At 36.3% G+C, this 17542-nt stretch overlaps 2 protein-coding genes and 1 pseudogene across 2 annotated transcripts in view; 1 reads left to right on the plus strand and 2 right to left on the minus strand.

Moving 5' to 3' along the window:
* LOC109836885 (transcription initiation factor IIB-like) overlaps positions 1 to 2706 on the minus strand; it is a 9500-nt gene extending 6794 nt beyond the window's left edge. Inside the window, 3 exon segments of the mRNA XM_020404927.1 lie at positions 2257 to 2492; positions 2494 to 2571; positions 2573 to 2706. Coding sequence (XP_020260516.1) covers positions 2257 to 2492; positions 2494 to 2571; positions 2573 to 2626 — 368 coding nt within the window. The 5' untranslated portion in view covers positions 2627 to 2706.
* Positions 4804 to 5577, plus strand: LOC109836887 (protein BOLA2). Its single transcript, XM_020404928.1, has 3 exons — positions 4804 to 5032; positions 5133 to 5155; positions 5258 to 5577. The coding sequence occupies exons 1-3, from the start codon at positions 4970 to 4972 to the stop codon at positions 5433 to 5435; spliced, it is 264 nt and encodes an 87-aa protein (XP_020260517.1). The 5' UTR covers positions 4804 to 4969; the 3' UTR covers positions 5436 to 5577.
* Positions 13590 to 16104, minus strand: LOC109839778 (annotated as a pseudogene).

A 17542-nucleotide genomic window follows, 5' to 3' on the forward strand; every position in this document is an offset into this window, starting at 1 on the left:
AGTGAGTGAGTTGATTGTTCCTATTTATTGACAAGGTTTAAAAATGTAACTGGAGGAACCTTGTTGACTTTTTGCATGAGATAAAATGGATAAGCAAGCATGCATAGGGAGCACAAGTTTTTACCAAAAACAGCTAACGAAAGAAACATAATTTAAACTGACAATTAGAAAACAATAAAATTTCCAATATAAGGCAATGGTGCAGAAGCAGAACACTCTCATGTATTATCCAAATACTAATAAGAACTGTGATCAACAAACTGATACTTGGGTGAGTCGGTTTATACGAAGAAGCTATCTCACAAGGGAACTGCCTGAGATATTCGACCTCAACTTAGCACATTGACATAGAGAGGAATGGCGTTAATCAAAGAAAATAACATTGTCTTTCCGTGATTTGTGAAACTTTTGCCAAAGTTAAAAATGTGTCACCAAATGAGCAATTCATTATCAATCATAAACTAGTACTGGATGGTTATAGTAAATGTAACTAGAACCACATCTGTTTCGAACTAAAACAGAAACGTAGGCCTACAAATATCTCGTGGCATCGATATAAACTGCTGATTTCATCTCTCATATATAGGAAATCTTAGATATGAATTACATGCATATATAAGATATTTTAGCTAAGGAGGGCGATAAAGCTAGCACATATAACGCAAGAACATAGATAAATTCAGATGATAAATCAACACAAACAAGCAACTAAAAGATGAACTGGTTACTTTAAAAAAATTGCTGCATATACCTTGCAATTTGCAAAATATTGAAGCATTTCTCAAAGATCTATTCAATTGGTAAAGTATCATGTAAGAATAAACCCCATTGCTCCTAAATACTCACAAAATCAATCCCAATAATCCAAAAAACGCAAAAAATTAAAAATCATATCTTTCCTTAACCTCCACAATTTTTGATCCTCAACAATCTATGTTTTTTTCAGGGGAAAAAAAGTATTATTTAATCCTCCACGCTCTAATTTTGGCATCTTAAGCAGCCTTGTTATGAAATCGATTGGTCATTTTATAAAAATTTGATGCAAATACCTTGCAATTTGCAAAATTCCGAACCATTTCCCAAAGTTTTATTCAATTAAGAAAGCACCAAATCATAGTAAACCTAGATATTGAAGCATTTCTAGCCATGCAAACAACTTACGGGAGAGGAGAAGGGCGCACCATAATGTTTAGCATCATAGGAGGTTAGTTAGTGGACGAGGAAATCTAGGTCCTTATTCATCGGGGGTAATTAATTGCATACCAGAGCAAAAGCCTCAACATTCTCCTACTCTACAGATGATTCTATAAGAAAGGATAATCTACAAGGAGGGATAAGATGATCATTATTCTATATGCAATTGCATTTCAAGTCCAAGGCAACTTGCAGAGCCAAGGAGATGAGGGCAATGCTTGCACCTAAAAACTAAATCAATTAATAAAAGAAGATCCAGATTGAAAAACAAAAAACTTACAAGTGGCAACCCAGCATTCTTCTAAGCGGTGAAAACTACATATAGGAAATCTTAGATACGAATTACATGCATATATGAAAAATTTTAACTAAGGAGAGCGATAAAGCTACCCCAAATAACGCAAGAGCGTAGGATAAATGCAGATGATAAATCAACACAAACAAGCAACTAGAAGATGAAAGTAAAGATCAGTTTATATCACCAAAGCATCATGTTTTCTATTTAACACCAGGAACAGAAACTATCAATGGTTCTCTGCAGAAAAAAAGTAATATTTAATCCTGAAGGATCTAACTTTGGAACCTCAAGTAACCTTATGAAATAAACTGGTTACTAAAAAAATGATCCATATACCTTACAATTTGCAAAATATTGAAGCATTTCTAAAGGTCAATTCAATTGGTAAAGTATCATGTCAAGAGTAAACCCCATCGCTCCTAAATACTCACAAAATCAAATCCCACTAATCTAAAAACCGCAACAAAAGAGATCATATCTTTCCTTAACATCCACCAGTTTAATCCAAATTTTTTATCCTCGACGATCAATGTTTTTTCAGGGGGAAAAAGTATTATTTATTCCTGAACGCTCGAATTTTGGCACCTTGGGCAACCTAGTCATGAAATCAACTGGTCATTTTATCAAAGTAATGAATCATTTCTCAAAGTTCTATTCAATTCGGAAAGTACCATACCATAACTAAACCTAGATATTTCCCTAACCTCTACCTACTCAATCAAACTTTAGGGGAACCAACAAAATCCAAATTTAGGGCAACAAACCTATCAGCCATGGTAGCAATCGTCCGAAACGCCAAAATCAACGACCGATCAGAATTCGACCCCCGATTCTGCCAACGACCAAGCGACGAGGACAGAAAATCCCCCTGTGGCGCAGCCCAGTTCGGCTTCGATATCACCGTCCGAAAGCACCGCCGTCGGGTTAGAAGCGGGTTAGAGGCCCACCGATCAGCGAACCGGATCGTTACTCGCCGCGATTCATTCGCAAACGTCCTCCAATTCTGAGGTTTCGTCGATCCGAGTGGGCCTCGAGCACGTAGCCCGCACTCGGAGGCAGACGGTGTCGCCGGCGGAGTGCGTCGAAGACGACCTCCGTGCTCCGCTTGCAGTCAGGGCAGAACGCATCCGACATCGCCGACAGAAATTTCGGTTTTAGGTTTTCGGATCGTTTCGGTTTGCCGTATCGGGGTTTTTTTTTCACGCCGGTAGGAATTGATTAGGAGAGGGGATGCAAGTGAGGGTCTTATATAAAGAAGGTGGGCGCGCGGCGGGTTTCGCTCGGCTTCGCTGGTAAGCGGGGGTTGGATTTGTTGTTACGGTTTTTAATTACATAGGATCGTGGCTAAGTAATATAATTAAGAAGTGCGTGTTATATTTTTGTGGGGGGGGGCGGGGGGTGGCGGGGGGGGGGGGGGGGGGGGGTTTATTACTATGTATTAGGGGGGTGTAAATTGGCAAGAACGGTTACAAATTGGGACTTTTTGCATATATATGCTCCTCTATTATAATTTTTGCACACTTATGATGCAATCGTAAACATAAATATTACATGTGAAAAAAATGTTTTATTATACATGAATATTCACAAAAATAATCTCCAAATCTCAGTATTTATAGAACTATCCCTCAAATTATCAATTTTGGAAAAAATTACCCTCAAGAAATTAATTGTTAACTATAATAAATTAATTTATAATTGCAATGTAAAAATTATCAATAAAATAGTTAGCACCAAATTGATGGTTCGTTAATTTTAAGGGTATTTTTTTTCACAAAGTTGATGTTTTAAAGAAAGTTTTGCAAATACTTAAATTTGAGGGATATTTTTGTAGATTCCCATGATATAAGGAGCATGTATGCAAATAATCCAATTTATTGTGTAAGACTAGCTTCAAATTTGTTTATTGCGTAAGACTAGTACCAAATTCGTTGTTAGGGTACTCATACTTGTGTTGGGGAAAAATATTTCTGCAAATCTAGTATCCGGCTAGTTGCAAAAACTTTTGAATTTGCATACTGTATTGTACAATGGTGTTTTCGTTGCAAATTAAAGTAATTCATTTAGCTGGAATTGTAAAGTGATTTACTTTTTTTTTTTGTTGAGAAAATAGACGAGGCATCTGTCTGAAACCCTAGCCCTTTTATTACTTTATCAAAATGGGTTTACATCATTTAGATATGAGAGAACTAATGTAGTGATGTCATTATTATTTTATTAATCGTAAAAAATAGCAAAATTGATTGTAGCCAAGTTGATTGCAGGAAATGTTCTTTCTTGTGGTGTTAACTGCTTTTGATTGCATGCCGCGTTCCATTGTTAAGATCTCTGGATATTTACGCAAAAATATTGAACATCCGAAATTGCATTGGTTTGGAGTCTGTGCATTAAAATTTTTTTTCTTCATGTTCGTGGTCGTGTGAAGCCTATAATATGCAAATCTGTTTATGCAATTATTATATATTGGATGTTGAACGATAGGGTTGGGAGCGTGCAAATTTCTTGACGTTGCAGTTCGGAATTGATGCAATAATAAACAAAATATTAGGAATACTTCTCAATAATGTATTGCCAAATAAAAGAGTTTATGTCTCTATTAGGACCCGTTTATTTCCATGCATTATAGTGACTTTTGCATTAAAAAAGGGGACCCACATAAAATATAAGATTTTTATCATCAAATTCAATGTTTGTTCATCATTTTTAATGCCATGAATTTAGGGTTGTCATGTAGGATAAATGTATCAAATACGATTCCCTAAAATTATGCTGATTTCATCCAAATTTGTGATATTAGTCACATATTCTTAATAAAATGCACGTGCAACTAAACAAAGTTCGCTTGGATTTTTCTAAATCCATAGAGTGCATTAAAATACAATCCATGAACCAAACATTCCCTTAGACTATTATGGCCTGAAAATCTACCGGCTTAATTGCATTTCAATATCCAATAGTTCCCGCTACTTCGCATATCTTCACTTATTTTTTTTCCAGAATCCATATACCATAAATTCTTAAAACCAGTACTTACATATCCTCACTTATTTTAGCAGCGCTTATATATAGTAATGTTTTTAAAACTTGCACTTAAATACTTTTAGTTATGCAAACTTGAGGATATCAAGTGCAAGCTTGAAAAACTTCAACTTATTTAAGTGTCAATTTTAAAAACTTCATAGTATTCAAAATACAAGTTTTAAAAACTATAAGATATAAACTGCTGACAAGAAAACAAACAAAGGTATATAAGCAAAAGTTTTTAAAACTATAAAATGTAAAAAAGAAGCTGTATACTATTTTAGAAAATCACAAGGCCCGGCCCATGTCATTCTATCCTCAGCTCGTCCGAGAGATTCCCATCCCACAAAAATTAACCCAAAACCCTGGATCGCTCCAATTTTGTCAACGACAAACAAGCGAAGGGGAGCACGCAGAATCACTCTCCCCCTAATTCAAGTCAGCACAAAATCAGAGATGGGCGTCACGAAAGAAAACGTCGAATCGGCTCTCAATTCTGCCCTCAGCCCTTCCCATCTCGTTAGCCCCGCACTCCCCGGTTCCCTAATCTCAGTTTATTTCTATAAATTTAACTAAACCCTAACCCTAATTTTTTTTAATTGTTTTTTCTATTTTCCAGCAAGTGATCGATACATCCGGAGGGTAAATCTAAAACGATCCACATCATCATCTTCCTCTTTTAATTTTAAAATCAGTAAAATTCCTCGTTTTTAAAAAGTTTTTCTTGCTTATTTGGCGATTTAGGTGTGGGGCGAGCTTTGAGATTGAAGTGGTGTCGGAGAAGTTCGAGGGGAAGAGGTTGCTGGAGAGGCACAGGATAGTGAACGCTGCGCTTGCGGAGCAGATGAAAGAGATACATGCGCTGTCCATTAAGAAAGCGCAGACTCCTTCGCAGTGGAATCCACAGCCGGCCCAGGCTTAGACCTCGGTTTGTGTTATTTGATTACTGCTACCCTTTGATACGATTCAATTGCAAGTCATAAGCCCTTTGGGAATTGTTGCATGTTTATTATGCGTGATACATCTTAAAAGTTTGTGACCAACTACTGAGTAATTATTATTTTTTTGCCCCACTTGAAAAAAGAATTCCTTGCATCTTATGCTGGAATAGTCGTACTGGCATAGATTACAAAGACTTGTAATATACTCCTTGCATTGTGATGGGTGGTTACTAATAGTGTTGTTCTAATGCTTACAAATTGGATAACATGAATAAGAGCCTGTTTGGTTCACATCCTCACAAAAGAAACAAAAAAGGAAATAGAAATTAACCCTGGAAATCTATTTCAGTGCGTTTCTGCGTATTTTCCTAGAAGTAGATTTTTTTTCCCTGTTTGTTTCGCATGGAAATCATATGGTGTAGTAGTATTTCTTCATTTTCTCTTTTTTTGTTCAAAAGTTTAAAAACAAGAAATCGGACAGTATCTTTTGATTTCCTCAAATTTCTTTGTTTGATAGGCAAATAATAGATAATGGGAAATGTTGTAAACCCTTAATCCTTTTCTCCAATTTCCTCCATTGATATTGTCACCCAATATTTAATGCGAAAAAAAATTAAATTTCCAGCCAGTTTAAGAGGTTTGAGCTCTGTTCTTGAAAGATCTATGTGGCAGGTGTTTTCTACCCCCTATTTCCCAAAAACCAAGGACGAAACAGACAAGAAAAAGAAATGTATCAACTTCAAAACCCAACATGGTTCAACACCAATTTCCTAAAACTTTGATTTCCATGGTTTTTTTATGAACCAAACAGGCCCGATTGAACTAAGGGATGAATTGATTGAATGAACATCTAAAGACAGGAGGAAAGGATTACTTATAGATGCCTACCTGAATGGTTATGTTCATAAAAGCGGTACTCGTTCACTTTAAGTGCTTTCATGAGAGTGGTCCTCGAAATAAGTTTGTGAGAGTTACATAGAAAGTCACTAATGATGGTTCATACCACTCGTCTTGATCCACACATTTCGAGGGGTATAATAAAGGGTGATTAAGTGGTTTAATTATTCTTCGTCACGAGTAGTGATTGCATAGTAATCATTACTTTAAATATTTGTAAAGAGATACTGTTGATTCATCAAAGCATTTTAAAAAGGAAGAAGTAATGGAGGCCCGTGTTGCGAGGGAAAGGGAGGATTATGAACATAGGTGATTTTAGGTGTGAAGAATGAGGAAGTTGAAGAAATTGAAGATGAGCGAGAATGGCCTTGAGGTGGCTTGGACACCGCGACAGGAGAAGGATCATTGTGTTACACAGGAGTGACACAATTGTAGCTGGAGGAGTGCCTTTCGATAGACCAAATGTGCATTGTTAAGGCAGTTAAAAGAAAACAATGCTTATTTAGCTGAAATTTCACTTAAGAAGAAGATAGACCAAATGTACATGGATTTAGGCAATTAAAAATGGAAGAAAATAATAAGGAAATTGTGGAGCAGGAACTTCCCTATAAAAAGAAAACTGGAGAAAATGGATTCATGTACCGAACCCCAAAGATCTGGATTTTAGACTTTGTTTCTGTTGTTCTACATGGACCAAACATTAAATGCTTCTGTGCTTGTTCTTATTAGCTACTAACAATAGCGGAATAATTTTAGGGCTAATTTTAAGAAATTCCATAAAATTTTCATTGTTTTGCCCCAAAAACTACCATGGACATACTAGAAAACAATGTGTGTAGTAGCAGGAACTCTAATAGCAGCTAGTTGCTTGAAATAAATAAGCTTCATGAGTATTCCAAGAAAATAGTGAAAGTTCAATTAGAAAAATCAACTCATCGTCTATTCTAGCATGGATAAAAGAGAGGATAGTAGAATAAATTTTATTGAAATTCTCTGTTTATCATCCATTGCTGCCTGTGAACTAAATCATGCTGAGCGACATAAGTAGTAGGGCTTTTAATCTGCTTGTTTGTTGTGATTTTGTTGATAGAGCTACATTTAGAAGTTTCTTTTACTGTGTTATAATTGGATTGCAAACTTGTTGCTCGTCTTGTTGCTCAATCTTTGTGTTGATGGAATCTCTCTGGAATAATCAGGTTATACAGTGACTGCTTCACTGCTACTGTGACTAATATTGCATGTTTAAGTTTTAGCTTTTCTACTGATGATTTTTGTGCCGAGTTACCTCCTAGCGCAAAGAAAATTGGAAGAGAAGAAGCCAATAATGTGTGTGCATGTGTGTGTCCTTTTTTCATTTTCATTTTCCTAGTGGAAAAAGAGAGTTTCACGTTCATTTCCTTCTCTTCCATGTACTGATCATGATTAACTTGTTTCACACTCTCCATCTTATGTTCCTCGCAACAGTACATAGCCGCAATATTTTTCTGTGGTATTTTCTTTACCTTTTAAGCGATAAATCCTTATTATGTTGAAGATTCAGCGTTTATTTCCATCAACCCAACTTGATATAACCGACTTTTTGACTCGCTTGGCTACCCTGTGTTGTGCGTTCCAAACAATCATATATTGCCCCCAGGTTTGTGTGCATTTATGTGGTGTGGTCTTTTGGCCTCACTCTTGCATGTTTCTTGATCTACTTTGCAACATGGACTTCGGCTTTGATATAAAATCAGCTCGATGCGGATGGTATGACGCTTTCCTTCGCATGTGGAAAGTCACGAGCACATCGCATGCTGATCGCTCGGAGATGCGTGGTTGTGATTTTGTGGAAGCTTGGTTGTGATCCCTATGCATAGCACGAGTGTCCTTGACAAATACCGACAATGAATTGGGAAGCACAGAAATAAATAGACGTCTTGTCTGCTTTGTCTTGTGCTGGATTGGATTACCATGATGCTATTTATGAAATGCTTTCGTTGGTATTTACAGAATGGTGTATGTTGACTGGGGTTAGTCTTGGTGCTAAGTCTTAACTCTAACTAATCTCCCTATTAAATACGCAAAAATCAGGAGGTGAGGAGGGTACGGGTCTCCTCTTAAACATTGCTACCCGTACTCACTCGGTCGTCTATTGGATTCATATAAAGGGCTGATGGAGAATTTGTGTTGCGTATGATAATAGGAGTTAGTTAAGGGCTTGTTTGGATTGAGGGGAATGAGGGTGAAGGGAAGTTAGGGGAATCATTCACTTCCATTCACCTTGTTTGGGAACACTTAGGAGGTGAAGTTAATTCACCCTAGTTCTCTTTGGTTCACCCCCTAATAGTATAAAATTTGTTACCCCCCAAATTGGGGTGTAACCAAGGGGAAGGAAACTCCCTTCTCTTCCCTTCCATTCTCTCAGTTTCCCTTAACTTCCCTTCACCCCCTACAAATCCAAACAGGCCCTAATGTAAGACTAGTAACTCCTAGCAGAGGCGCATGAAAATGATAGAGCGGAGATTTATGTAGATAACCCTCCACCTTTGAAGCACGTGAAATTAGTTTTAGTCTTTTATGACGTGAGCTGTCATCTTGATTCATAGAGTTCATCACTCTTCTATGACAAACACAAACAGAGGGGCCCACCTTCACGCATTAGTTGTTGCTCCGCTTGCAAAAGTCATGGTCTACCTTCTTGTATGCATAATTTTTGCTGGTACTTGGATAGTATTTTCTAGCTTTTCTGCTCACTGCCAGCGCTAATGATATTATCGATGCTGCTTTCTCTTAGATTATTATTCGATGATAAATGTCATGATCAAATTGGATATAGGAGGAAGTTGATGAACTCTCTCGAAGAGTTCATTGCTATAATTTTTACAAATTCGCTGATGCAAAAGTTCAACTTGTTCTTTTCAATATATGAGCTCATTTCTGGTTTCGCCTAGTTTTTATTCGGGGTGTAAGTGGTTTTTTGTAAAATTTAGGTATGCATAGACATACTTTATGATGGCTTGTTTGAGTTATACAAAGTCGATCATCTGTGAAAAAAAAATATTTCTCAATTATTTAAAACTTATTCAAAAAAGGCAATACTTAAAAGTGGGGATATTTTATTCATGAATATTACGTTTCCAACATTCGAATCACTTTTCAATTGCTTTGGGAATCTCTTTTTACCAATTATGATTTCCATTGGTTAGTTTAGAATTATGGCTATGTGCTAAATATTTGATATGACATCGAAGTTAATTAAGTTACTTAGACTTGCGATTGTTGCTCAAGTTGTTATAATAGGCACAATTTTTAGTGTTCTATGCCACTTCGCCATGACCACCGGCGTTCCTTGGCGGAGGTGCAATGCTCGGAGCTGTTATCGATGGAGTGAGCCTCAAACACGATGGTGGGCTTTGGAGCAAACAGACTGTGTCACCAGTGGAGTTGTGAAAAACTCTCTCTATGCTCCCCTTGTAGTCAGGGGCAGGATGCACCCAACGTCCGTCTCCGTCCATTTGCACCGATACTTCGGCTCTCGTTGGACTATTGAATGAGCGTCTGTCGAATGAATATATACTCTTTTTTAGAAAAAGTCCAAAGAAAAGGAGTTCGAATTTTTCTTGACAAAAAATTGAAATTATTTGTACATGTTGTGACAGGGAATTGAGGAGCAGGACATGACATTTTTCCCTTTTTTTCCGAAACGAAAAACACTACATATTTGAGAACCGGGGTGGTTTATGAGCTGAAACATCTAAAAGCAGAGAACGAAACGTGCTTACTTCGAAACACGTTTTAGGTGTTTTGAACTGGGAATGTTAATTCATTAACTATACAATTTTTATATTTTTAGCATAATTAATATAGCATATTAGTAATATGCTTAATACAATATAGTATACTATAATAAATATAACATAATATATTATAATATGATATATTGTATTTTTATAATCAAATATAATATATGAACAATGCGTCTAATACTATTAATTATGAGTTTATATTATAATACATTAATGCAATGAGGAAATTGGCTATAGTTGATGGTCCATTTTGCAAAACGGGCTGTCAACCCATTGCCATGTGAGCTGCAGAGAAGCAATGGGACTCACATGGCATAAGCTTGGCAGCCCAGTTTATAAAATGGGCCGTCAACTTATACACATTTTCTCCTAATACAATATGTTTTCTTTTTTGTTGAGAAAATCACCTTTAAAATAGGTCATTCAATAGTAACCATATTTGATTGCCAATCTATATACAAACCATTTTAAAGAGTTTTATGTTGCAATCAACTAGTTGTGCTCACTTTTCAATTAATTTTTTCAGAAATTGATCCCACCAAACCTTCATTAAGGATCATATCTGTAATATACTTGTATTTAACTACTAATCATTACAACAAAATCTGAAAAAAATATGATTTGTAAGTGAATTCAGATGGTTAATTGCGATAAAAATAGTGGTTAAAGATGGTTTATGTATAAATTGACAATCAAAGGTTGTTACTATAGAATGACCCTACTATAAAGGTGGATTCTGTGAAAAAACTCTTTAAATTTTTTAGTAGTATAATATAGTAAGTTATATTTTAATATATTATGTATAATATAATATTATAATATAATATATGTATAGAAAGTTTTTAAACTTGTGTTAAAAAAATCACCAAATTTTTTTAAAACTTCTTTGGAGAACAACGCAATGATATGATATTGTTTTCAATAGAAAAAACGCCATAAAAAACTCACAATGATATCCTTGATATATAAATTTACGTTATGTTAATAGGGGGCTAGTCTTAGCATAATTAAGTTTTAACTCTAGCTAATCCCTATTAACTACACGTAACAGCCAGCAGTTAGAGGTACAGGATAAAGGATAGAATTATTGTTTTCTAGAAGTAATTCTTCACGTACGCAGAGATAAAAGACTCTTGCATGGTGTTCTTCTCTTACATGCAGGCATGACCTACTTGTCTTATTGGATCCGAATGTGGGACTATTTCAGAATTTGTCTTCTACAAATTGTTATCGGATCAGTTCACTGAACGCGTTGCAATAATTTATAGGCCTAACTCCAGCTAATGTCAAGTTGTAGACACATGAAAATGATAAGAATTCAATGTGGTATTGTCATTCCAGGAAAATATTCATGTGCTTGAAATTGGTTATGGTCTTCTGTGGGATGAGCTGTCATCTTGATTCCCAGGAATTATTACTCGTCTATGAAAAACAGAGGCCATGGTCATGCATTTGTTGCTATTCCTGCAAAAAAACATGTTATGTCTTCTTGTATATTTCCCGCTAGCTGATATACTCTTGAGAGTACTACGTACTTTCTACTTGTTTTTGGTTCTTAATATGATTATGAATGGTTTATTGCCTTTCCCGTTGTTCAATTATAGAGTTGTATTTTATGAGAAACTTCATGATCAAATTGGATATCGGATGAAATTGCAGAGGTATGAGAAATTTATTGATAACATAACATTGGGTTCTCCGGAGCATTAGGCATGCAGTGTTTAGCAAACTCATTAAATAAGATCAAGTGAAGATAACATTGGTCTAAAGCCTTAGTCTAGCAAAATTTAGGCCAAGACTTAAACTAGTTTTGATATTCCAAAGTTAATTTGGTCTTAAGCTAGTTCTTTTGTGGTCCACCCTCTGACATGGTTTACTTTTAAACTAGTTTAAAAGAACAACAGTTTATCTCCATTTTGCCAAACTGAGCCTTTATTTTCATGCTTGTATTGAACTTATTATTACATTATAACTGGACGCTTCTTAGAGGAGCATTTTTCTTTAATGAACGCAGGATGCCTAAATCAAATAATTCACGCTTCGTGACCATCAAATTTAAGAGTTTCCAACTTTTATTTAGCTAGCAAATTCATCACTTACTAAATGATCAGTTTTTTTCCCGTTTGGGGGAAACGAATGCCTTAAGCCGACATTATTAAAGAAGAATTACAAACCATTATCTTGATACCCATAGATATACAAGACAATCACAATATGACCACAAATTTCTAAAGCTTTTCTTTTTTGTTTTGCCATACTGTAGCTTTAGATTCTTTTGTTAGTAGCTTTCTTTATGTGTAGAGACCCTCTACATCCCTAGGTGTAGAGAAACTATATAATGCACCGATTAAATCTCCTCACTCGGTTGATTTTATTTGATCCACTAATAGTACTAGCTAGCCGTACTAGCTAGCCTCAGGCCCATCCCTGGGGTACTAAGCCCACCAAGCCCCGGGACTGGGACAACCCAAGACCGGAGGACAACCAAATTTTATATATATAATGTAGGGTTATAATTTATAAACATAAAATATAATTTTTTCTTATATGTATTTTTCTTCTGAATTATTTTAAAAAGTTGGCCAAAGAGAAGTATTTTTCTTTGAATTAAATTGTAGAACAAATGTAACCTTTTCCTATATGAAATTGATTTTGCAAGAGAATATTATCAGTTTGAGCCCAATATAAAACGCTAAATGATATTATATGTATTCATTTTTATCGTTATTGTTCGTACCAAATTTTTAATATAAGAGGCAATCAAAATTGGATTGGGCTAGGGCAACACAAACATCAGGGCCGGCCCTGACTAGCCTACATATATTTTCTCTACAATCAAGATTGTAGAGAATCTTCACTCTTTTTTGGTGTAAATATATATTAATAACTTGTTTTCCTTAATTTCTTAAACAAAACTTACCGAAACAGTAACATGCCAAGAAGACTGGCGGTAGCAATAGCAATTGCTATGAACCATCACAATCAAATAAATGCGCTAGTAAGCCGTTTGACTCCAAATGCTCAAGAAACCAAATACAGATTCAGAATAAAGGTTTTGCACCAATTTTTTTTTCTCAACCAAACACTAAGGGGCTGATTGTTTCCTTACATTTTGCAACTTTGCATCAAAAAACAGGACCTACAAGACTAAAATCTTGAATTTTAACTAAATATATTGTTTGGTTAGCATTTTTTATCATAAAATTGGAGCTGCCGCATAGGATTGATGCATCAATTATAATACCCTAAAAATATGAATGAGCCTTATCTAAAAAAGGAAAAATGAGTGATATTATACCATATTATCCTCAACAAATTATGCTCAGCCAAACAAGAATTTTTTGCTTAGATTTATCATTCATCAGATCCTCTTCAATACGCATGATAAAAAACATGATTATGAATATGGATTTTTTTTTTGAAAAATCAGTGGCACGCACCAAAACTAACCCATGAACTAAACAGCCCCTAAATTCATACTAAAAATACATTTTCCACAATAAAATAGCATATATCCAAACAATGGATATGAAGTTCGATTTCCAGCAAAAATGTTGCATACAACATTTATTACCGCAACATTCACTACAATTTATTTTCGCAGAACATAACCTAAATAGCAACCTAACATATTAGTTTCACTCTCTTAATTAAATAAAAATCCCGAAACAACAACACGCCAACAAGATTGGCGGTAGCAATAGCAATTCGCCAAACCAAAGAAACATGCCTAATAAGTTCAGCATACTGTCAATCTGAGCAAACCAGAGCACGCACGCACGCACGCTTTTACGCTCGTCTCTTCTTCCTTCTTCCTTTTTTTTAAGCCTTGGGCTTGAGAATCTTCACCTTCTCCCAAGTAAAATCAGGGTCGTCGCGTCCAAAATGCCCATACGCCGCAGTCTTCTGAAACCTAAAGTTCCCACCTCGCATGAGATCGAGATTGATCGATATCATCCCGGGCCTGAAATCAAAACTCTCCTTTATCAACTCCAGTATCTCCTTGTCGGGTATCTTTCCGGTCTTGTAACTATCCACGAACAAAAGACAGGGGCTCGGAGCACCCCGATCGCGTAGCACACCTGCACGGAGCCCAAAGGCGCGCCAGCCGGAGGCGACGACGCTCTTGGCCGCCTGACGGACGATGTAGCCCGCCTGCGGTCGACCTTGGTGGGGTCCTTGCCGCGAGAAGGCGCCTCCTCCGTGTGCTCCCCAGCCCCCGTAGGTGTCGATGATGATCTTGCGCCGGTGATGGCCGGCCGTCAAAGACGTGGGGGCGCGAAGTGACGAAGCGGCGAGGTTTTTTTTTAATATATATATCATATATATTTTTTTTTTTGTTATTTTTTTTTTAATATATTATATATATAATATTAATATTATATATATGTTTGAGGTGGAAGATGGTCTTGTCGTCGAGGTATTCGGAGGGGACCACAGGCTTGATAACGTGTTCCATGAGGTCGGAGGCGATCGTTTCGTTGGTGACGGACTCGTCGTGCTGGGTGGAGATGAGGACCGTGTGGACGCGGAGGGGGACCATGGCGCCGTTGTCGTTGCGGTACTCGACCGTCACCTGAGTTGTTAGCCCATTTTTAGGACAGCAAGGATAGAGAATGCTAAGAAACGCGATACCGAAAATTATGTCGTTGTTTTTCACTGATACAAACAGCTCGTAGTATTACTGTACAAGATCCTGCTCCATGCTAAATTTCTAAAATTTATAATAAGAATGATAAGGATACTAGTTCCCTATTATATATATTGTATTTACGGGAGATAAAAGTTCATGTTGGTGCATTGGATGTTTTGGACGCGTGCGATAAAAGTCAACAATCTATACCTATACCTATGAAAAAAGAGAGAATAAAAATTAGTCGATGTAACAATGATTATTTGAATTAAATTTTGTGTGAATATTAGTGAGGATAATAAGAACAGAATCCTTGAAGATGATTCTCAAGGTAGCTAAATTTTAATTTGCAAGAAGAGTAAATGAAATAGAGAATAACTTTTCATATATTAACTATGAAAATATATCTGGAAAAGTTCAATGGGAAAAATCATTCGTGAAAGAGAATACGTCGCAATTGTTGCCACCTTGGAGTAAACTAGATAGACATTGGAGAGGAGAGAATTTTTTTTACTTTTCGAAGCATGTTCTCATTCTTTAATTTAACTCTAGGGGTTTTTGCTTTTAGACCCATTTGTTTACTCCCATTTATTTTTAAACCCAAGTACTATTATTTGTATCTTTAAGCCCAATTCACCTTTTGTATTTATCTTTAAACCCAAAACCACTTATTTTTATATTTTGAAGATTGGGTTTAAAAATAAATACAAAATGTGAATTGGGCTTAAAGATACAAATAATAGTACATGGGTTTAAAAATAAATGGGAGTAAACAAATGGGTCTAAAAGCAAAAACCCCTTAACTCTATCACAAACCTGAGTCTTTCCGTCAGGCCTGACCCACTTGCAAGTCCCATTCTTCCTGACCTCCGTCAACTTCGCCCCAATCTTAGTCGCCAGCACATGCGTCAGCGGCATCAACTCCGGCGTCTCGTCCGTCGCATACCCAAACATGTGGCCCTGATCCCCAGCCCCAATCTCCTCCGGCTTCTTCGACAAATGCCCGTGCACTCCCTGCGCAATGTCAGGACTCTGCTGCTCGATGTTGATGAGCACATTGCACTTATCAGCATCAAGCCCAACATCGGCGGAGACAAATCCGATGCCTCTGCAGGTGTCGCGGACGATTTTCTCATAGTCGACCTTGGCTTTGGTAGTGATCTCACCGAAGACCATGACCATGTTGGTTTTTGTGCAGGTCTCGCAGGCGACCTTGCTCTCGGGGTCCTGGGCCAGGCAGGCGTCCAGGATTGCGTCGGAGACTTGGTCACAGATTTTGTCGGGGTGGCCCTCGTTCACGGACTCGGAGGTGAATAGGAATGTCTCCATCTGCATTGTTAGATAAAGCATTGGAGGTAATACATCATGAAAATTAGTGTATTGCGGAGAGATTCTCCAATATTTCAATATGTTGTGCGGAGATCTCTATTCTCTTTTAGGTGTTGAACAGGCAGAGATCATCTACATCATGGATTCTAGTCTTCTAGAGCACCTCTAGAATTCACTAATCACAGACCCCATGAATTATAATCGTTATATAAAGTATATATAAATTCTTTTAATTATGAGCTCCATGAATGTGGCAATGCTATTAATCATCATAACTAATTGTAAAAATTCTTATATAATCTAGGATGTAGAGAATCTTTGCCCGTGTTGAACGGTCTAAATTGCTAATAAAAGAGCTTTATGGAAAATAAAATATTAATCTCTCTATAATGTAAAGAGTATATCTGCAATGAATGTGGCAATGCTATTAATCATCATAACTAATTTACTTCAGATCAGGGTCAAAAGTATAACTAAAATATTAACCTCTCTATAATGTAAAGATCACCATCATAACTAAATGTGAATTATAGGAATAAAGAACTACATCAAATTCGCATGGATCAGAACTACAAATGTCGTATTCATCAGGTACAAGTTATGTATGCAATAATCGATAATTTTTACAATGGCATGTTGCGAACGGATATTAAACGATAACACTGTCAACAATACAGAATCTGGAAGCAAAGATCTCCCCTATTTCGATTGGAAAAATAAATTCATCAATTTTTGGCTACAAACTGAGCATGGCCAACTTAAAGCAAAATGCGCGAAAAATGAACGTACCTTCAAAAGGAGGTCGAAATCGTGAGAGAGAGAGAACAAAATTTATTTTTTCTTCGTTTTGGACAAAACAAAGGTTATTTAAGAAGAAGAAAGATGACAATTTTGGGCAAGGGTTTGCTTTAATTGGAAAACAAAACGAAAGGATAGGGATCTCTTTTTGACTCGTTATTTTCTCCGGATGACTCGATCTTTCAATTGCACCTGCTAACCCTTTAGCCCCTTCATTGGTTAGGAGTAGATTTAGATCTCAAACTAAATCCCCTTAAAATATGCTGGTATTATTAGCTTGATATGATCATATCAAGAAAATAAAAAAATAACTTTTTTCCCTTTTCTCATTGGTGTGCGCTATAGGATTCCAAGTTCAAAACTAAAATCTATTAGGCAAACGGATCAGATATGATCATCTTTATTATATAGGTATGTGCTTACCAATTACAGATACATATGCTAATACAAATAGCCTCCATAAGAAAAATTCAAATCGATGTCCGTCAAAAGTGCATAAAAAATATCAATTAAGAGAAAATAGATGAGAATATCATACAAATTCGAGGTTTGAAAACCAAATAAGTCATGATGTTTACATAAATTATTTTCAAATGAAAGTTTATTAAAAATTCTGCATATTGAAAAATTGTTTTTGCATAACACG

This window comes from Asparagus officinalis, chromosome 4 (genome assembly GCF_001876935.1).
Source record: "Asparagus officinalis chromosome 4, Aspof.V1, whole genome shotgun sequence".
Taxonomy (NCBI): Eukaryota; Viridiplantae; Streptophyta; class Magnoliopsida; order Asparagales; family Asparagaceae; genus Asparagus; species Asparagus officinalis.

Excerpts from the sequence above, each read along its gene's own strand:
- LOC109836887 (XM_020404928.1), top strand. The coding sequence starts at position 4,970 with ATGGGCGTCACGAAAGAAAACGTCGAATCGGCTCTCAATTCTGCCCTC. Across the intron at positions 5,033-5,132 it reads CCCTCAGCCCTTCCCATCTC|CAAGTGATCGATACATCCGG; the intron begins GTTAGCCCCGCA and ends TCTATTTTCCAG. Across the intron at positions 5,156-5,257 it reads GTGATCGATACATCCGGAGG|GTGTGGGGCGAGCTTTGAGA; the intron begins GTAAATCTAAAA and ends TTGGCGATTTAG.